The sequence below is a fragment of the Schistocerca cancellata genome, chromosome 6 (genome assembly GCF_023864275.1).
Source record: "Schistocerca cancellata isolate TAMUIC-IGC-003103 chromosome 6, iqSchCanc2.1, whole genome shotgun sequence".
Taxonomy (NCBI): Eukaryota; Metazoa; Arthropoda; class Insecta; order Orthoptera; family Acrididae; genus Schistocerca; species Schistocerca cancellata.
Window position 1 is genome coordinate 283,018,214 of NC_064631.1, and position 23,028 is coordinate 283,041,241.

The 23,028-nt window shown below is 41.9% G+C and overlaps 1 protein-coding gene across 8 annotated transcripts in view; it reads left to right on the plus strand.

Annotated features, from left to right (window-relative positions):
* Positions 1 to 23,028, plus strand: part of LOC126191185 (DNA-binding protein P3A2) — a 118,280-nt gene that overhangs the window by 11,357 nt on the left and 83,895 nt on the right. For 7 of the 8 annotated variants that reach the window (XM_049931960.1, XM_049931961.1, XM_049931964.1 and 4 more), the window contains 4 exons: positions 1,047 to 1,169; positions 7,989 to 8,211; positions 21,828 to 21,952; positions 22,207 to 22,323. In XM_049931960.1, coding sequence (XP_049787917.1) covers positions 7,998 to 8,211; positions 21,828 to 21,952; positions 22,207 to 22,323 — 456 coding nt within the window. In that variant the 5' untranslated portion in view covers positions 1,047 to 1,169; positions 7,989 to 7,997. The remainder of the gene's footprint in view (positions 1 to 1,046; positions 1,170 to 7,988; positions 8,212 to 21,827; positions 21,953 to 22,206; positions 22,324 to 23,028) is intronic. The other variant, XM_049931965.1, reaches the window with a different exon arrangement.

Here is a 23,028-nt window from a genome sequence, read left to right on the forward strand (position 1 = left end):
TCATATTATTGTGACACTGGTTTTCCTGTTTGTATTTATAATTCAGGAACACATTTTGTTCAAACCAATTCTCTAAATGTGACAAATTCCTTTGCCTGTGGCAATCTCCTTGTATATTATCAGGAGCATCAGTTGTATTCACCTACAGAAGTCTTCCTGAAGCTGTCTGTCAACTATTGTTCTGAAAGAGCTTAAATTGTTCAGGTGAGGTAATAAAATGTAATAATAGTTATTGTTATTCACTACTGTGTTCACACAACAAATATTTTGCCAGCATTGAAGTACATAATTCATACCAATAGATATTTTTTGTCAGATCTGTTGGTTTGGGATTTGAAAAAGCTATCTTTTCTTGTTGGAAGTTAATACAGAGATTTGTAAAACATGTTTATTCCTAGTGTATGATGCAACTGATGATAGTAATAGTGAAACAAATTTTTGAAGTATATGCAAGTAAATTAAATTGGTTTCTACTAAGTTATGTTTGCAATAAACAGAAATTTAGCGTTGTATTGTGTATTAATAATGTGTCAGAAAATATTTATAGTAATCTCAGACTTGTATGAAGCATTTAGCCATAGGGAAGTAAATGAAAGAAAGATATTAAAACAGACAGCAGAGCTACAGTGGTATGCAAAACGTTAGTTTACATAAAGGACAGTAATGTATATATTTGCCCCATTGCATTATGCTGCACCGTGCTGGACAAAATTGGTGTCTAATATATAGAAACTATCAAATTGGCAATTGTGGTGCTACTGTTGACATAAGAAATATATTAAGATAGCTGTGAGGTTGTCCTTGAAAAGCGCTAGTGGAATGGAAACAGGAAAACCTAATCCATTAACTTTCAACTACACATAGTATAACCATTGTTGACACATTTATTTGAACTTCCTTATCATTATGTGGAATACTGTCTATGCTGGATGAATGCTTTTTGTTTAGTGCCGATTGTAAAATTTTTGCCAGTTATAATTTTCTGTAGACCTAACAAATTTATTGATATGTAGTTTGTTCAGTTTGGCATTTTCTTTCACTTGCAGCAAAATAAGGTGCCATGTTTCTCAGTTTCATGTGGCTAATAATTCTATGCTGATATGAAGTACCAGAGTGATGTGACACTGTAACATGTTAGAACTGGTAAAGCAGTTACTGAGAGATATCTGGTAAGTATGCAGAAAACTGCCAGGAACTATTATTGTTTCAGACTTATAAGTCACTTCAATAACTTATTATTTTAAAGGAGATTTTTAAGTACCAGTGTTGGTAAATTTAATTAAAATCTTGTATTATAGATTATGCAGCTACCATTTTCTCAGTTCTCTTTGCAATACCCACACTTAAAAATTCAGTTCCGTATTTACTTTTAGGCTACTGATCAATCTGGAGAAAAGAGCTGTTGGATACATGACTGGATCCAATTGCAAAATATGCAAGGTGCATCCTGACTAGAGGGTAGTTTCATTTGATGGAGAATATCTTATCAACATTCAGGCAAACAATTGTCATGCTGGTGCTCTCTCAAAAACCATCTTCAACATGAAATGTCTACACAGATATTGAGTTAGATCTTGATGATATTTCAAAGCATTGTAAAGATACGCAGCTTGCGTTAGAGGTTCAGAAATTTAAATTTGTGCACTTCACAAAACAAAACAAAAAACCATCATAACCACAATTGGAGTTCTGTAATAATTTACTTCGACTATTACTCCACTATTAAAATATTACAGTATTTGTTTGAAACAGTTTTCATGTGCCTTCCCCAAGTCAGCAGACTGCTACTGTATTTAAAGAACACCAAATGATACTCCTTTCAAAATTCTCTAGAAATCAGTTTTTGATTTCCAAGGGTACACACATGCTGCCATAACAATTTTTATTGTCTTTCAAGAAAATGAAATCTAATCAGGAACTGCATAATTATTTTACATATTGTACAGTCACGATTTGCATTAAGAACTGGAGCAGATGGGGCGGGGGTGCACATGCAATTTCTTTTTCTCAAAAAACCTGTTCATTGGCATTAGATGCCTATTTCCCATACACCACCTTTGTACTTGATCTGTTGGATTTCACATTTGGCTCTTATTGCCTCTGTCTTTTTCACAGGAAGTGCCTCAAAGATTTTCTGTTAACATACACTCCTGGAAATGGAAAAAAGAACACATTGACACCGGTGTGTCAGACCCACCATACTTGCTCCGGACACTGCGAGAGGGCTGTACAAGCAATGATCACACGCACGGCACAGCGGACACACCAGGAACCGCGGTGTTGGCCGTCGAATGGCGCTAGCTGCGCAGCATTTGTGCACCGCCGCCGTCAGTGTCAGCCAGTTTGCCGTGGCATACGGAGCTCCATCGCAGTCTTTAACACTGGTAGCATGCCGCGACAGCGTGGACGTGAACCGTATGTGCAGTTGACGGACTTTGAGCGAGGGCGTATAGTGGGCATGCGGGAGGCCGGGTGGACGTACCGCCGAATTGCTCAACACGTGGGGCGTGAGGTCTCCAAGGTACATCGATGTTGTCGCCAGTGGTCGGCGGAAGGTGCACGTGCCCGTCGACCTGGGACCGGACCGCAGCGACGCACGGATGCACGCCAAGACCGTAGGATCCTACGCAGTGCCGTAGGGGACCGCACCGCCACTTCCCAGCAAATTAGGGACACTGTTGCTCCTGGGGTATCGGCGAGGACCATTCGCAACCGTCTCCATGAAGCTGGGCTACGGTCCCGCACACCGTTAGGCCGTCTTCCGCTCACGCCCCAACATCGTGCAGCCCGCCTCCAGTGGTGTCGCGACAGGCGTGAATGGAGGGACGAATGGAGACGTGTCGTCTTCAGCGATGAGAGTCGCTTCTGCCTTGGTGCCAATGATGGTCGTATGCGTGTTTGGCGCCGTGCAGGTGAGCGCCACAATCAGGACTGCATACGACCGAGGCACACAGGGCCAACACCTGGCATCATGGTGTGGGGAGCGATCTCCTAAACTGGCCGTACACCACTGGTGATCGTCGAGGGGACACTGAATAGTGCACGGTACATCCAAACAGTCATCGAACCCATCGTTCTACCATTCCTAGACCGGCAAGGGAACTTGCTGTTCCAACAGGACAATGCACGTCCGCATGTATCCCGTGCCACCCAACGTGCTCTAGAAGGTGTAAGTCAACTACCCTGGCCAGCAAGATCTCCGGATCTGTCCCCCATTGAGCATGTTTGGGACTGGATGAAGCGCCGTCTCACGCGGTCTGCACGTCCAGCACGAACGCTGGTCCATCTGAGGCGCCAGGTGGAAATGGCATGGCAAGCCGTTCCACAAGACTACATCCAGCATCTCTACGATCGTCTCCATGGGAGAGTAGCAGCCTGCATTGCTGCGAAAGGTGGATATACACTGTACTAGTGCCGACATTGTGCATGCTCTGTTGCCTGTGTCTACGTGCCTGTGGTTCTGTCAGTGTGATCATGTGATGTATCTGACCCCAGGAATGTGTCAATAAAGTTTGCCCTTCCTGGGACAATGAATTCACGGTGTTCTTATTTCAATTTCCAGGAGTGTATATTCTTTCTACCTTAAGCATGCTTTGATAATACCACAGTTCAAAACTCTTTGAGAATGCTAACATGAGCAAATACTTCTTTTCATTTATGTGCAGTTTTGTAATATTTAGTAACTTGTAGGGAAGTTGTATGTACCATTATAAAACCATGTTTTAAGGAAGTCAGCATGACATTAAAATATGGGTCGTTGCAGTGTTGCCAACATCTTGTCATTTTCATTAGCTACTTGACATCCATTTGTGAATAAAGGTCTCTTTTTAGACTTTCCCATGCAGCATGGTCTTCAGATGTTTGATCCTGCCTCTAATTTTAATGTCATCTTTCCGCTTGTGTTAGGACAATGATGCATTCTACACTCCTGGAAATGGAAAAAAGAACACATTGACACCGGTGTGTCAGACCCACCATACTTGCTCCGGACACTGCGAGAGGGCTGTACAAGCAATGATCACACGCACGGCACAGCGGACACACCAGGAACCGCGGTGTTGGCCGTCGAATGGCGCTAGCTGCGCAGCATTTGTGCACCGCCGCCGTCAGTGTCAGCCAGTTTGCCGTGGCATACGGAGCTCCATCGCAGTCTTTAACACTGGTAGCATGCCGCGGCAGCGTGGACGTGAACCGTATGTGCAGTTGACGGACTTTGAGCGAGGGTGTATAGTGGGCATGCGGGAGGCCGGGTGGACGTACCGCCGAATTGCTCAACACGTGGGGCGCGAGGTCTCCACAGTACATCGATGTTGTCGCCAGTGGTCGGCGGAAGGTGCACGTGCCCGTCGACCTGGGACCGGACCGCAGCGACGCACGGATGCACGCCAAGACCGTAGGATCCTAGCAGTGCCGTAGGGGACCGCACCGCCACTTCCCAGCAAATTAGGGACACTGTTGCTCCTGGGGTATCGGCGAGGACCATTCGCAACCGTCTCCATGAAGCTGGGCTACGGTCCCGCACACCGTTAGGCCGTCTTCCGCTCACGCCCCAACATCGTGCAGCCCGCCTCCAGTGGTGTCGCGACAGGCGTGAATGGAGTGACGAATGGAGACGTGTCGTCTTCAGTGATGAGAGTCACTTCTGCCTTGGTGCCAGTGATGGTCGTATGCGTGTTTGGCGCCGTGCAGGTGAGCGCCACAATCAGGACTGCATACGACCGAGGCACACAGGGCCAACATCCGGCATCATGGTGTGGGGAGCGATCTCCTACACTGGCCGTACACCACTGGTGATCGTCGAGGGGACACTGAATAGTGCACGGTACATCCAAACCGTCATCGAACCCATCGTTCTACCATTCCTAGACCGGCAAGGGAACTTGCTGTTCCAACAGGACAATGCACGTCCGCATGTATCCCGTGCCACCCAACGTGCTCTAGAAGGTGTAAGTCAACTACCCTGGCCAGCAAGATCTCCGGATCTGTCCCCCATTGAGCATGTTTGGGACTGGATGAAGCGTCGTCTCACGCGGTCTGCACGTCCAGCACGAACGCTGGTCCAACTGAGGCACCAGGTGGAAATGGCATGGCAAGCCGTTCCACAGGACTACATCCAGCATCTCTACGATCGTCTCTATGGGAGAATAGCAGCCTGCATTGCTGCGAAAGGTGGATATACACTGTACTAGTGCCGACATTGTGCATGCTCTGTTGCCTGTGTCTGTGCCTGTGGTTCTGTCAGTGTGATCATGTGATGTATCTGACCCCAGGAATGTGTCAAGAAAGTTTCCCCTTCCTGGGACAATGAATTCACGGTGTTCTTATTTCAATTTCCAGGAGTGTATTTTCTTATATCTCAGAATCCAGTAAAGATCATCCTAGGTTCCTCTACACTCCATTTACCTGGCAAACTGCCATGCTCACCTCAATTCCATTTTCATTGCAGTCATAATTAAGTCTTTCACTTCACTGTGTTTGCTAGTCCATCTGTTTGTTTTCTGTTTTTCCTGCTAATTTCTTGTGTGTGGATCTCCATTACATATCGATCAAAAACTCAGTGTTATCAGCAAAATGAAAGTGATTAAAATACATTCTATTACTACCTAATTTCCTGGTCGGAGGTCCTGCAGGACAGCTAAGAACAATTTTGCTAGTAGGGAATTGCCATGACTAACTACGCCTTCAGTTATGAAGTTCTCACAGTTCTGATTAAATGTAATGGAAGCTGTAGCATTGACACATATATTCTTCACTTCCGTCACATGGTTGAATCTGTACCTTGTTTCTAAATGTCTGTTAGTACAGTTGTGTTGAAATAAAGCTAAAAGATTTTCAAAATTTACATCGTCATCCATACTCAGCAGCCCACTGTGAAGTGCATGGCAAACATTACGTCCCATTGTACTGTACTGTGTCTTAAAGTTTCTTCCCATTCCATTTGCATATGGATCATATAAATGCTGCTTAAATGCCTTTGTGTGTGGACTGTAATTGGTCTAATCTTGTCTCTGTATAATGCATTCCTAGATTCCTCATTTATGGCTCCTTTATATATATATATATATATATATATATATATATATATATATATATATGATGTGACTTACCAAATGAAAGTGCTGGCAGGTCGACAGACACACAAACAAACACAAACATACACACAAAATCCAAGCTTTCGCAACCAACGGTTGCCTCGTCAGGAAAGAGGGAAGGAGAAGGAAAGACAAAAGGATATGGGTTTTAAGGGAGAGGGTAAGGAGTCATTCCAATCCCGGGAGCGGAAAGACTTACCTTCCTTCCTTCGTGGAATGTTTCCTTCTATTACAAATATATATATATATATATATATATATATATATATATATATATATATATATATATATATATATAAAGTAGGCGGTCACAGGATAGTTGACGCCGTCTTTGAGTGCCTGGCCGTTCAGGTTTTTTCGGTATTTCCTTGACGCTCTCCCAAGTTTCCCATAAGTTAAGCTAACACATAGCTATTTGTGTTGCACTTCCTTGTATGCGTCCAGTATCCCCGTTAGTCCTATGTGATATGGGTCCCCGACTCACACAGTTGAACAATAGTGTAGAGTGGCTTCCACAGATATTTTGCAAGCAGAAACCCATTGTAAACTAATGGCATTTTTGCAGTATTGTATGCATGAGTAGAAGTCTGTGACCTGTTTACTCATGAATGAGCCTATGTGATCATTTGATTTCACATCCCCACACATTATTTTGGTCTGGCATTTGTATGAATTTACTGATTCCAGTAATGAGTCATTAGTAACTGATACTGTAGTCATTGGATAATATATTTTTGTGTTTTGTGAGGTGCATATTTTTACCTTCTTGAGCATTTAAAATAAGTTTCCAGTCTTTGCACAACTTTGAAATCCTATCAAAATCTGTTTGGACATTTGTGCAGCTTTCTTCAGATAGTGCTTCTTTATAGATAACTGTGTCATCTGTTAAAAGTCTGGGGTTACTATTGTTGTCTGTGAGGACATTAATATACAATACAAACATCATGGGTCACATTACACTTCCTGTGGAACATGCTAGAAGTTACTTCTACGTCTGTCAATGACTCGTGTCAGGGATACAGTAAAACCCCACATTAACAAGTCCACTTTCAAGCAGTTCCTTCTTTGCATGAACATTTTTTCAGTCCCTGTGATAAACCTGTAAGAACAGTGTTTAAAAAATAAATGTTCCACATCTCTTCCTGAACCACAGAACCAATTTCAACTGAACTTTGTACAAATATCACTTACTATAAGACAGCAATTGCTGTTGGGGTGGGAACCAACTATCAACGAATACTGAGATGTGAGGAAAAATGCTGGATCATGCATGAAGTTTTCATATAGTTGTTCTTCACAACTGAGACACTCCTACAGCCAAGTAAGCTTAAGGAAAGGCCTGACACCTGGGAGCACTTTTGACCTGCAGCTGTTTTTTCTTGTCTGTTATATTTCTTGTGAGTTATAACAATTACAACATTTTTCTAGTTTTGAGTGATTTCTTGTCTTTCACAGGCATTATGTAAATTATTTTGCTGGCACCTTTTGCACTTCTTTCCTTCCACTCTGATATCTTGTAATGAAACAATATCTTCAGACTCCTTTCTTTTCTTAATACCTCACCAGACATTTCTTACAGAATGTCATTAGTAACTGCTTACATTTCTGATTTGACTGCTAAGTGACACAAACGTTTTTTTAAATATAAAAAAAACTTGGTATGCTTGTGTGTATCTCTGGAGAAACTTATATGTAGTCACAAAGTTGTTGGTGTGGCAGTAAACATAGAATGACATATTAATGTGCATGAAGTAGTTTGCCCTACTGATATTTATGGAATGTCACATAAAGTTGTATTTCCTTGTTAAATAATACTTTGTTCTTGTCCTGAACCTGTTGGTAGTCTTACCACAAATCTGGACTGTGCGTGTTGATATGAATTATTTGCTTCCACAGGAGTCTGCAATGAATGCACAGACAGCAGATTCGCTGACTGTGCTGCATGGTGCAGACACAGCACATGCTCATGCTGTAGTTACTGATGAGGAAGATGATGATGGATGTCCATCTTCCCCAGGCTCTAGCACGCAATATGTCGAAGGCGGTGACTTGATGGCCGCTGCTATGAATGATGAGGTGACAGCGCAGCTCGCCGCAGCAGGTTGGCAAAAGACACACGGTGATTTCACTTTGCTTTGTTTGTCTTTAGTTTTATTACGTTTATAATTTGTGCTTGCGATGGTCCACTGGGGATATTGGTTATGGTCACCCAATTTTTCTGTAACAGATGGTCAGTTACTTCTTCATTCATAACTGGCTGTAACATTGGTCTTTCTAACATAACTATGTTATATATGTAGCTTTGAAGCTTAATTCCTGGTGCTGGCAATATTTCCGGTCAATGTCTGTACATTTTTGGTGATTCATAACACATTTCACCCCATCATGGTGCTGGAATATTTGTCTCAAATGTAAGCTCAATTGACCAAGATTTTTTTATAAAACCCAAGAAACGAATCACTCTCACAGCACCATTTTGTCTAGTACTGTTTACTTTATCATTTCAGTGCTTCAAAAAATGAAATATGCTCACATTATCTACAAGACAAACAGTTTTGTACCTAGGGAAGACCATTTGGAGGTCTGACTGTAGATAAAACTTGTAATAATAATAATAATAATAATAATAATAATAATAATAATAATAATAATAATAATAAATAAAATCAATGAGTTCCACAATTTAAATATCTCAGCAAACCGATTCAGAAAAATGAAATAGAAGTGAAAGCCAACAAGTCAGATGACAGAAGACGGACATTGCTTATCAACTCACTCAAAATATCTCCAATAAAAAGTATGTTCAAGCACACAAAACTACGACATTACATTACCGTCATAAAAACAGAATGCCTATATGGATCAGAGACACTAATTTTAAACAGGAAAACAGACATAGAAAACTTTCAGAAAAAGGAACGGAAGATCATAAGAAAAAATTTAGGTCCACAACTTGTAGATGAACAGTATTGGCTTAGGGGCAAACAGGAAATCAAACTGCTGTGGTGCGCACAGCTGCACAAACGCAATGGTCAGTTACCGCGGGAGAGTTAAGCGGCACCTGCAACGTAGTACCAGCGTGTTCCACCAGCTGGCGCTAGAGGCATTCCCGCCCAACATTCAATCAGTCGCGAACTACGCGTGTGCACGAGCCTTTTTTCTGCGCGTTTGGTCACACTATGATATCACCATCCACCAGTCAGGGATTTCCAACAGCCGCCAATCACCACTCCGGAATCGGCGGAGGAAGGCTGGAGCCGCCGTGTTAAATAGCCGGAAGAAAGGGAAGCAGGCGTCTTTCGACTCGCTGCGGACTGCTGTCCAGAGGATACGTTGACGCAGCCAGAACGTCCAGGTGCCATGTCTTTGCTACGCTGGCCAATGACCCTGACTCTGCGCCCATCTACTTCCTCAGCATCCACCGAAAGCATCGAGAGAAAACCCGACAAAGGAGCGTAAATTCAGATCAGTTGATAATAGTTCAATTCAATAAGGTGGATTAATTATTTGGCTTGTTATAACATTTTGGTAGGAGAAGCAGCTTTTTTAAAGGAAGTTTATCTTTTTGTAAAATTAAGTGGTGGCCTTGCTCCACCTAATAAAAATATTTTCTTCGCACATGTGTGTTAATCTGTGGATATAACGCAAACATTACTCTAATATTCACAGTGGCATTAGAAAACACAGATTAAGATTCTATGAACACATCAAAAGAATGAATCCGGACAGACTTACAAAGCAAATAGTTGAAGTAAATCTAAAACAGTCCCAATGAAATGGATTAGCAAAATCAAAACAGATCTGAAACTAGCAGGAATTACACCAGAGGGTATCCAAAATGGAAATCTTCAGATCCAAAATTGACAAGTGGCAAGCTGACCAAGAGGAGAAACCAAAGAAGAAGACTGGAACAACGTGGTCTCAAGAAAGAAAAGAAACCCACAGCAAAAGAATGAAAGTATGGGCACAAACAAAGGCAAATGCACGCCACTAATTACTTTACGAAGTCCTAATGGGCTCATTCATATTTATGCATATGACTATCATGTAAACACTGTTCTGTGTTGGAAGATAAATATTGGAAGGAGCAATATTTATTTAAAGTGATTTAAAGATAATTTATTTTATTTAACTAGTAACATAGTGGAAGAAACTGAATTGATACTTCAAGATTACCTGTAATTTTGCTGTAATACCATATAGCAAGTCAGGAATGATCCAGTAAATAACACTGTGGCCAATTTTTTTCTGTAGTGTATGTATGTTGATACATCCAATGGAGCTATTACAGTGGGATCAGGGACCATTGTAATGACAGCAGAAGGGAATAAAACGGGATAAATAATATATATATTAGTGTAACATGGATAAAAGATAACTGTATATGATTATTTCCTTGCTTTCTTGGGGGGGGGGGGGCAATCTGTGTAGTAAGTTATCCAGTAGCAGAAAAATGCAATTTGTGAATAAGAGGCATACAGAATGCACTGGAAATTACCCAGTGTTAATAGCTGAGGCTACAACAGGTTTTAGTCAAGATTTGCAGTGTCTTCACCAAATTTGAAATTGAAAAACCTCATCTGCTGTGCTGTTTTCAAGGTTTGCCTACAATGATTCTCTCTCCCCCTTCTCCCCCCCTCTCCCCCTTCTCCCCCCCTCTCCCCCTTCTCCCCCTTCTCCCCCCCTCTCCCCCTTCTCCCCCCCTCTCCCCCTTCTCCCCCCCTCTCCCCCTTCTCCCCCCCTCTCCCCCTTCTCCCCCCCTCTCCCCCTTCTCCCCCCCTCTCCCCCTTCTCCCCCCCCTCTCCCCCTTCTCCCCCCCTCTCCCCCTTCTCCCCCCCTCTCCCCCTTCTCCCCCCCTCTCCCCCTTCTCCCCCCCTCTCCCCCTTCTCCCCCCCTCTCCCCCCCTCTCCCCCTTCTCCCCCCTCTCCCCCTTCTCCCCCCTCTCCCCCCTTCTCCCCCCTCTCCCCCTTCTCCCCCTTCTCCCCCCTCTCCCCCTTCTCCCCCCTCTCCCCCTTCTCCCCCCTCTCCCCCTTCTCCCCCCTCTCCCCCTTCTCCCCCCTCTCCCCCTTCTCCCCCCTCTCCCCCTTCTCCCCCCTCTCCCCCTTCTCCCCCCTCTCCCCCTTCTCCCCCCTCTCCCCCTTCTCCCCCCTCTCCCCCCTCTCCCCCCTCTCCCCCTTCTCCCCCTTCTCCCCCCTCTCCCCCTTCTCCCCCCTCTCCCCCTCTCCCCCTCTCCCCCTCTCCCCCTCTCCCCCTCTCCCCCTCTCCCCCTTCTCCCCTTCTCCCCTTCTCCCCCTCTCCCCTCTCCCCCTCTCCCCCTCTCCCCCTCTCCCCCTTCTCCCCCTTCTCCCCCTCTCCCCTCTCCCCCTCTCCCCCTTCTCCCCCTCTCCCCCTTCTCCCCCTCTCCCCCTTCTCCCCCTCTCCCCCTTCTCCCCCCTTCTCCCCCCTTCTCCCCCCTCTCCCCCCTCTCCCCCCTCTCCCCCCTCTCCCCCTCTCCCCCCTCTCCCCCCTCTCCCCCCTCTCCCCCCTCTCCCCCCTCTCCCCCCTCTCCCCCCTCTCCCCCTTCTCCCTCCTCTCCCCCTTCTCCCCCCCTCCCCCCTCTCCCCCCTCTCCCCCTTCTCCCCCTCTCCCCCTCTCCCCCCTCTCCCCCTTCTCCCCCTCTCCCCCTTCTCCCCCTCTCCCCCCTCTCCCCCCTCTCCCCCCTCTCCCCCCTCTCCCCCCTCTCCCCCCTCTCCCCCTCCCCCTTCTCCCCCCTCGCCCACCTCCTCCCCCCTCGCCCCCCTTCTCCCCTCTCCCCCTTCCCTCTCCCCCCCTCTCTCCCCCCCTCTCTCTCCCCCTTCGCCCCTCTCCCTCCCTCTCTCCCCTCTTCGCCCCCCTCTCTCCCCCCTTCGCCCCTCTCTCTCCCCCCTTCGCCCCTCTCTCTCCCCCCTTCGCCCCTCTCTCTCCCCCCTTCGCCCCTCTCTCTCCCCCCTTCGCCCCTCTCTCTCCCCCCTTCGCCCCTCTCTCTCCCCCCTTCGCCCCTCTCTCCCCCCCCTTCGCCCCTCTCTCTCCCCCCTTCGCCCCTCTCTCCCCCCTTCTCCCCCCTCTCTCCCCCTTCTCCCCCCTCTCTCCCCCTCCTCTCCCCCCTCTCTCCCCCTTCTCCCCCCTCTCTCCCCCTTCTCCCCCTCTCCCTCCCTCTCCCTCCCTCTTCTGCCCCTCTCTCCCCCCTTTCTCTCCCCTCTCTCCCCCCTCTCTCCCCTCCCCATGCACCTTTTCAAGGTTTCTTCATGTTGAAAAATTATTCCAAGTTAAAAATTATTTCGTCTTAACTATCCCAGAGAGTGGCAACTGTTTTAATCGCACTGTCTTCTGTTATCTTTACATTATATGCATTTCATCATGAGTGTGATGTGATTTCATGTAATGTCTTCCGAAGATGATTAAGGGGAGGTTGGTTATCACTTTTCTTGTGCAGTTGATTTTCTTCACCAGGAAAGGCTGTTTATTTCTCAATCTTGGACATAATTTTGGAATAGAGTTGTTTATTATATAGTGGTTTTTCGTCAGTTTTTTAAATAACTACATGATCCGTGTTATTACTTGTACAGTTAATTTTTTTCCATCAGGTATGCCTTTTATATGCCTCATCAGTTGACATTTTAGCCATTTTACACACACTGTGGCTGTCATTGGAAATGGATAGGTCTGTGGTGGAGTCTTCGCAATGCATGTTGGGAGGGGCTGTTTTAACAGTCATGATTGTTTTGGTTTTTTTAACTTTATTTGCATTTACTTGCTTATTGAGTAGTATAGAAGCATGATGTTTTTCTTCTTTACAGTAGTTTATTTACAGGGAGATACATAGTTGATAATATGTGAGTGTTTTGATACTGTTGATTCAGCTGGAAAATGTGTGTGTGTGGTATTTTCTGTTCGTCTGTTAATGTTTCAGATGTTAGTTTCCGCAACTAATTAACATATGTATAGTGAACATATTGTACAATTGTCATTGTGAAATGTATGCATCTACTGTGCATGCATATACATGCTTTAGTAGGCACAAAGAATTTGAGATTCTGACCATAGCTCTTGCTTAGCACATTGGCAGAATGTTGTCATTATTAACTACAGCACACACACACACACACACACACACACACACACACACACACACACACACACACACACACCTCTACCTCCATTACATGTCTGAAATCTGTCACATGAAACATATGCATCTTACTTTATCTGATAGGCATTCTGCAGTCTTGTATTTCATAGACCCTTAACTGTGTTTGGATGACAAGAGACTGGTCTTTATACTATGAGTTATTTCACATTGAATAAGATTGTGGAAACAAGTTCTTAGCTCACCAGCAACCATTTGAAATCTTACTGGATTGGGGCTTCCAAGCATTATGGGCTTCATCTATTGCTTCATGTTGCTCCTTCATGTCTTCATAACATTCATTTTCTAAGATGCTGAACTTATCAGTTCCTTTTTTAGTTCCATTTTTGTCCTTACCAAGTTTTTGGTGTACTGCTGGCCATTAAAATGACAGAACTGTGAAAGCGGTACATCGCAAATGTCAAATTTACATGAAGCGCACTACATAGTGCAATATGCCAATAATTAGCATTTCAGTGCAACTACACCAGGCAGACAGGAGTGATGCTATTTACATTCTGTATACAAGGAAATCTTACGCAAAAGGTTTCTCATTCAGAAATTGCATTTGAATGTTTATTTTTGAGAAGTTCATTTTATGCCTTGTGTAAGGAGGAGAAACCTCTACCAAATGTATTGGAAGTTGATACTAGAAAGACGCGTCCTATCAAGAATGCAGTTTTTTGTTCTGTGATATTGCTGCTTGCATTGGTAGAGATCCTACAGCTGTCATGTTAATATAGAATTGGTGGGTTCAGTAGGGCATACTTAACAAAAAGATGCCAACTATGACAAATCATTCAAATAATTACGAATTTCCTTCCGTAATTATGACTTTATGAATAATGTAGCAAAAATTAATATTTTTAAAATTTTTTTTTATTTATGAGAGGAAGCGTATAAAGTGCTCAAAAGGATGCTCAAGAGAAAATCATTCGTTACAACTTGAATTCTCAACAATATTTCTTGGTATACTTGTCCTTTTCTGCCCTTTGTAGACTTCTCATTTCACCAAATGCAATGTATGGTATATGACTTCACCCTTCATAATGTATAACTAGATATGAAGTGGTATATCTTGCACAGTTGTTATCTTTGCTAATCATATGACTATTCCAGGCAAGCTCCTCCTAGAGATGTCTTTGTTGTGTTGCGATGACAAATTGTAGTAGAGTTCTGTTTGGTGGTTAATGGTGTGTGTGTGTGTGTGTGTGTGTGTGTGTGTGTGTGTGTGTGTGTGTGTGTGTGTGTGACATGTTAACAAGTGTTTATTGCATTTATCATAAACACATTAATGTAGAATTCTTTTCTACTGCATACTAGGCATGTGTCAGGAAAATATGTTCAAAAGATTTTGAAATAAACAATGAAAGAATTTCAGGTGCAGCAAAAGTGCGTGATGACAGTACAGGGACTAGTGACAGTGTTAAGAAACCAAGAATTGTTAAAAAAATTCAGGGAAGAATACTTGAAAGCATGGCCCTGTCTACTGCGCTCTTCCAAATCTGATTCACACGGGCTTCGTATTAGTGTGTATAGCTGGAATTTTTCAGTTGTCTGATGGAAGAGACAATTGCTGTAAATATGTGGGTAGCAAAATTTGTTGACGTACACTGAAGCTGAGGGACACAAACAAGAATTTAACAGTTTTTGCTGAATCCTTGTAAGATGAAAGTTTGACAACAAATGCAGAATTGTTATTTACGACATTCCTTGTTGAACACAACTTCTCTTTAGTATGCAGTGACGATGCAAGATGTTTGTTAAAGAAAACGTTGGTGATTTGAAAGTAGCTTCAGAGCATGGTTGTGTGAGAACAAAAATGGGTGTGCTAATTAAACACACAAACACATGGCATCAAAACAAAAAGCATGTCACCAGTGTAATTTTAACAATCAGGAGCTGCTAAGGGGGCAACTAGAGTATTCTTTCAAAACATGAGCCTTCAACTTATACTTCAGAAATATAGTGCTGATTTGAGACAACATCAAACTCTAGCAGGTAAAAAGAAAGCTCTGTATTAAGCTTTGAATATACTGCATTTTTTCAATTTTGGGTTGATTTGTAGTAATGTCTGATTTAGCAATGCATCAAAATATCCTGCCACTACCACTCACATGCACATAATTCCCCTGCTTGTACTATCCAGCACATTATTTAATGGATTTCTTAAATGTTGGCATCTCTATGAAGATGATGCAGCATCTCAGCAGCTCCATGTCAGTAGCACCTGAGAGGACACACACAGCTTGCTCTGCTGTGAGAGATTGTACAGCAATGTCAGGTACTTTGAGTCAGGAAAGGGGCTTATTTCTTCACACTGTTTTATGACGTTTTGAGCTGCACAGTGACCAGTTTTACAGCTTCCCATCACGCAACAGCAAAGAGGGGTGTCTCAACAGTGATATGCTCGATAACACTGTACACGGGAGTGGCTCCACATCCATCCATATGAGTCGTGGTTGTAAGTACAGCACCACAATGAATGTGTCCTTGTGTGGAGGCTTCCAGGATGGCAGTAATTGCCATATTCCATTTATCATTGTCATACCTTTTGTGATGGTATGGTGTGCCATTGCATACACAACACTATCACCTCCGGTTTTGTTTTCACAGCTAGTAATTTGGCCAGCAGCCATTACATTACTGACACGTTAAGACCAGTGGTTGTATGTTATTTAGGAGGTCTCCTGACACTATCTTTCTGCAAGATAACACAAGACTGCATGTTGCCTTGCTGCTTTCACCTACCTCGATACAGAGGTTGTTAGACTGTTGCACTGGCCAGCAGGTTCTCCAGATCTTTCACCCATTGAAAACATCTAGTGGTTGGTTGCTCAGAATCTAGTATACCACCTTTCACCAGTCGCTTTGACTGACAAACTTAGCATAGAGTTGAAGAAGCATGGAATGATGCACCCATACCTGTTACTCGAGCTCATTTCACCTTGATAATCAGTCTGGTTAGACCTATATTGCTGCCAACTCTGTGTACCAAATTTCGCACCCGTATACCCCCAGATCATCTACAAATTTAATCTTCAAGGATGCATACCATTTTTCACGACATGAGCAGGCATGTGGCGCACTTTGTACACGTGTAAAGAATAGCTGCCTTTGTTACCAAGGGTAACATGTATTAGCAAAATCAGTTTGATTGTAGTTTAATTAAACGATGATGAAATAAACTTACATTATATGTGCTAAGTCATTGTTATAAACAATAATAAAATAAATTTTTCATTATATCACTCTGTATGGTATCATAAAAGTATTACTCCACAGTAAAGACCTACTCAAAGCATAAAGAGTGCAATTGCATCTGATTCATGCTAACTGCTTATTCGATTACTAATTATCTTGGAGACAATTGCCTCATTGTGAGACTGTGTTGCTAGCTTGGAATCTGACATGGGCTCAGTTGTAAAACAACAATGGAACAGTAGAAGGCAATGTGATTAACGCACTATATACACAGCCGCACCCACTTGAGGGTTAATAATGTATTTTTCCTAGTATACTGCATATGCACAGTAAGCAAAATTTCGTTGTTTACTATCCTTATTGGTGTTGCGGTTTTAATCCCCGACAGTCTATTTGTTTTCTACTGTTGTGTGACCTCTGCCATTTCTGGTATAGTGTATGAGTCATCTTTGTTTTGCTTTAAAATGAACTGTTATCGTCTTGTAGTGAAATTTGCTGTTATTTTCCAGCTGCTGTAACTCTATAGTGGTTTTCTTCTTTCCCATCAGATTGTAGGCACTTTGAGGTCCAGACTTAAGAAATGTTCATAGAATATCTTTTATTTTTATTTTTTTTAAACAAATCTTGCTTTATCATTGTGAAACCCATTCAGGATCGGGAATATTGTTTCTAATTTTCTTGTTTGCAACAAACCCTACTCAGGAATTTCCACCTTGTTGTTTTCTTTGTAATGAAACATGTATACTGAATTCAATTATGTTTGGCTTCACTTTTTACTTGTGAATAACCCTATTCTATCACATTTGTTTACTTTATCTTCCAACTCCATTAACTTATCTTCAATTCCAAAACTGTGTAATTTATTTTCCTTGAATTAAAATTAATAGAAGCAGTTGTGATTGAAGGGTCCATGCCATTGTCACTTAGCCGTACTTAATGTAGATAGGTGTAGGTGGAGGTGTAACTGCGCATGGCACATGGGCTAAAGATGTCATGCGAGTTCCTTTGCTCCACTATTATCAGCCTGCCTCTACAATGGAAGTGTGTCTACATCAAGTAATGGAAGTATTATCAGTAGTGTTTCATCTGTATTGGCATATCAATGTCCCATAAATCCACATATGCTGAATATCTCCCATCAACCCTGTACATTGTACCTGAGCCTTCCAGGTCTCCAGGAGTTTGATTGGTTGGCAAACAATGCCAAATATTGGCAAACATGCTTACCTCAAACTTTGCACAGGCCTGAGTGTTTGTAGTGTAATACATTTAATTCAGAAGGTAGCAGAGTTCCACTCCCCACATTTCTTCCATTCAAGTTGCTGAGATTCATATCCTTATTTGTTCCTCATAAAGCAATCAGTCGAGCATTTCATTATAAATACTAGCCACTGAAAAGCATGAGCATCTAATTTGCTTATTTGGACTTATCCTGATTGGTTCACTTGATCCTAGGAAAAGTGTCATTACAGGATCTGCCTTATATCTTAGTAGAGCTACCGTTTGTATCTATTCTTGGGCTATTATTTAGTAAAAACAATGGGGTTAGTTGCAAAATAGTTACTAATGATCTTACTAACAGTTTAGTTTTTAGTGTTGTCTTAAGTATTAGTGTAATAAGTGATACTTACCGCTAGTCATTTTTGTACAAATGTGCATGGTAACATTAAGTCAATTTTTATTTCATTGTAATAGTTTGATTTGCATGCCATGTTTGTTAAAACTTTGTATGAGTGTTGGTGTTTAAACATTGTTACATTTGTTTTTATATCTGGAGAGTTGAATAAATTTTATGAGTGATACCAAATGTTCATCAGAAATTGTAGTCAGATTGTCCCCCTTTCTCTCCCACCCAACCAAAACACTTGAATTTGTCATGTAAGACATGTTTCTGTAAAGTAAGGAGACTGTTTCTGTAAATGCTAGTTTTTTTTTTTTTTTACAAGATCCACTGCCATGAACAGCAACTTTGAAACATGTTTTGACCAGAAACATTTCACATTTTGTTTAGCAAACATTCTTGTTATTCCAGAATGATATTTTCACTCTGCAGCGGAATGTGCTTTGATATGAAACTTCCTGGCTGATTAAAACTGTGTGCCGGACCAAGACTCAAACTCTGGACCTTTGCCTTTCGCGGGCAAGCACACACTTCGCTGCAGAGTAAAATCTCATTCTGGAAACATTCCCCAGGCTGTGGCTAAGCTATGTCCCCGCAGTATGCTTTCTTCCAGGAGTGCTAGTTTTTCAAGGTTCACAGAAGAGCTTCTGTGAAGTTTGGAAGATAGGAGATGAGGTACTGGCAGAATTGAAGCTTGGGGGACTGGTCGTGAGTCGTGCTTGAGTAGCTCAGTTGGTAGAGCACTTGCCCGCGAAAGGTAAAGGTCCCGAGTTCGAGTCTCGGTTCGGCACACAGTTTTAATCTGCCAGGAAGTTTCATCCTTGCCAGTCACTCATTAACATGTAATTAATGTTTCATTACTTGTCTTATTTTATAAACTGACAGGGTGTGTCAATGTTACGAAAGAAGTTTGTGCAGTGTGGTGGGGAAACTAACATGGAAATTTAAATCTGTAGACACTTATGCCCCCCCCCCCCCCCCCCCCCCCCCCGAAATACACACACACACACACACACACACACACACACACACACACACACACACACACACACACAGTTTCATTACTTTACAGATACATAGTATGTATTCACTTAAATTGCCTCAAGTATCAGGTAATATGGTAACACTCATTAAAATAACATGTTCTTTACTTTTAATGCTGCCTAAACCTATGCATGAATTTCCATAGAAATGATTTGCAGTCATTATATGATGATACTTGAATACCAGGTAAGTTGATTATACAGGCAGCATATAGCAGTTGTTGCTTTATATTGTAAGAACGCCGGCCGGAGTGGCCGTGCGGTTCTAGGAGCTACAGTCTGGAGCCGAGCGACCGCTACAGTTGCAGGTTCGAATCCTGCCTCGGGCATGGATGTGTGTGATGTCCTTAGCTTAGTTAGGTTTCATTAGTTCTAAGTTCTATGTGACTGATGACTTCAGAAGTTAAGTCACATAGTGCTCAGAGCCATTTGAACCATTTTTTATTGTAAGAACAGATGTTGGTAAAAGCATGAAATCAAGTTTCTATGACCAGTGAGTCGGCTTAATTCCGATTAAAATAGTCATGTCATTTTGGTGAATGTAATTGGGATCCTTCAGTAAAGACTGTTTACTTTGATTTTGAAATACTGTCAGAAAAATAAGTCTTTCTGTTCAGACACTTTCAGCTTCTTTGAGGTTGTAAGGCCCATAAGTAATAAGTATCTGCAAGGGCTGTTAATTGTAACTGTAATTGTAACTTTCAGCTATCTTGCTAGATGAGATTTGTGAATTCTGATTTTTGTATATGACATACCTCACAGAAGTAAGTTCCAGGAAGATAAATCTAGTGAGCTTGAACTCAGTCCTATTTCAAAATCTGATTTTGCATGAAGAAGAAATAGTATTTGAACATTTACATCACAACCTCAACTTTGTAGGTTATGGTTGTTACTCTGCTGAATTGTGGCTCTCAAAATTTTGGGTGGAACAAATTGTATAACTTGTCTACACAGTTCTTCCAATTCACTGTTACTGGAGGCCCCTGTTCTGAATTGTCTTCACTTACAAAACATTATGTCAAAAAAATAATCTTTTTAGTGTAGAGAGTTCTTTGGTGTAATTTTCTAGAGTTCTTCATTGGCCAAAATAAGCAACTTTATTTTATTCACATTAGCGTCCAAACGCATGTACGAAGTGTGATCAAAAAGTGAGAGGAAGTTTTTAATTTTACTGGCTTTATATATCAGATTTCCAATTTTTTATATATAAAAATACACCACTCAGAACCTGCTGAGTGAAGTCAATGATCCAGACTCACTAAAGAACGTTATAACAGATGACAAAATGTGTGTATACTTGTTCGACTTCAAAACCAAGACCCAGTCGTTCCAATAGAAACTACCTGAAGCACTAAGAAAATAAATCGCAAATGTCAATCACTTGTGAAGGTTCTGTTCACTGTCTTCTTTGATTACAGTGGGATAGTGCATCATGAGTTCCTGTCTTAAGGTCGTACAGACCATCAGTAATACCCCCTTGAAGTTATGTACTGTTTGCATGGAGGAACCTGAAGGAAATGACCAGAATTGTGGTAAAACCACTTCTGGAAATTGCATCACAATAATGCTCCCGCTCTCACCTCATTGCTTGTTCATGAGTCTTTGGCAAAAAAAGAAACTGATATGTTGCCTCAGCCACCGTGTTGCTGGACATGATCCCCTGCAACTTCTTTCTATCCCTGAGACTGAAGAGAGCCATGAAAGGATGTCGTTTTACCACCATTGATAAGATAAAAACAGAATCACTGAAGGAGCCGAACACCATAATGAGAAGTGAGTTCCAAAAGTGCTTCCAAGATTGGAAAAAGCACTGGCAAAAGTGTATTATATCTGAGAGGGATTACTTTGAAGGGGACAAAGTTGATGTTGAAGAATAAGTAAATATTCTTTATGAAAAACAAAAATTTCTGTTACTTTTTAATCACACATTGTATCACTCCTTGGTGTGACAGTGGAAAGAAAAAAAAAAAAGTATGAGTTTGTTAGGAAAAAATTGCTTTTGAATTATAATGATTTTGCATGGGGAGATTTCTATCTGGCTGTGTTGAATAGACGATACAGATTGGTGGAGCAGAAACATAGTTGAACCATGACTTTACTCACTCTCAGTATTTCTTAGTCATAGCCCTACATGATCGTTGATTCGCTCTTCATAAAGTAATGCACTCTTTGAAATGTGCTCACATTTTGTATCACTATGGCAGTATCAGAGGTAGCTCCATTGTTCACATTTTTGAACTGATGACAAAAAACTGTGGGATTGTGACAATAGGTGTGTTATTAGTGAAAGAAAAGTACAAGGTTGTACTTAATTGCTCACTCTGAATGTGACAAATTTCTGCTTCCCACTTCTGCACTGCACTGTACATTCTCTGCTGTGGACTGATATCTTAATCTGAAATGACAAATTGTGGCACTTTTTACTAAGAAATATGAAGTAACAATTTGCTAATTACTAGTGCTGTCTGCATAGTCAATAAAATTGTGTGTGTTCACTTTTAAAGTAACAGTGTAGAAGTTCAGTTTTAATAATTTCCATGAAATTATCTTCTATACAGAATAATAAAATTTATCATACAGTTTATTGAAGTGGCAGACATCAATTTATGTAATTTCAGAGGGGCAACTCATAGGCCATAACACTTGAATGCTGTGGCTTCAATGAATCCTGCTTTGACACTGAGATGCAGTGGTTCAATATATTCATTTGCTCTTGCTGACAGGCCCTGTGGGAGTAGCAGCAGCAGCGGCCATAGTATCGGCTAAGAAACGCAAACGACCACACTCGTTTGAGACCAATCCCTCAATTAGGAAGAGGCAGCAGAATAGATTGCTTCGAAAGTTACGGGTATGTTGGAAAATACATTCATCATTTCCAGCAAAGATATAGGAAAAAAGAAATATTAATGTGTGTTATTCTCATTAAATATGTGTGCAGTGTTCTAGCGTGACAAGAAAGCAACCTTGCTTACTTTTATAGCAGGATGAATTTATTCTTTTGTTTATGTAACTTTTCATAATACTGTGGCATGCAAGAGTATGCATGTTATATTGTAGAAAGACAATAAACTTAAGTCTAAAACTAATTATTCCTGTTTGCAGCAAACAATCGATGAATTTGCGACGAGGGTAGGACAGCAGGCTGTTGTAGTTGTAGCAACGCCTGGCAAGCCCCAAAACAGCTTCAAAGTGTTTGGGGCTAAACCACTAGAAGATGTGGTAAGAATGTAATTTGCTTGATTCTTAATTTTAGAATTCTTTGATTAAAAGTGAAAGCATATCTATAGGTAGAAACAAATCCGTGGTAACACAGTGATAGTGTGTGGATGACTTTCAGAAAATAGAAGGTGCAGTGTGTGGCTGATTATCTTTGGTAAAAATTTTAGTAGTATATCAGCACATTATAGAGGAAGATAATGGAGTGAAATATAAGTTGAGGCAAAATGTTGATCTCACAAATAGTATGGAGAGAAATAAGTATTTTTTGTCTGTGTGTATTCAGAGGAATGAGGGTGTTTACTGCAGAATCAGGGAGGAAAGAAATATATAAAAATACACTAACAAAAAGAAGGGACAAGATGACAGGATATCTGTTAAGACATAACGGAATAATTTCCATGGCACTAGAGGGGGAAAAAACTGTAGAGGAAGATAGAGATTGGAATACATCCAGCAAATAATTGAGGACAAAGGTTTCAAGTGCTACTCTGAGATGAAGAGGTTGGCAAGGAGAGGAATTTGTGGCAGGCTGCATCAAACCAGTCAGAAGATAAATCACTCAAAAAATTTAAAGCATTTGTAAGATCTGTGTTCCAAATAATGTGACGGTCTCAGATCATCACACATCACTGCTCCAGAGAAAGATATCTGCACATTGAGTTTGGAGTCATTACTTGTGCGTGTCTTCAAACGCCTTTCCAAAAT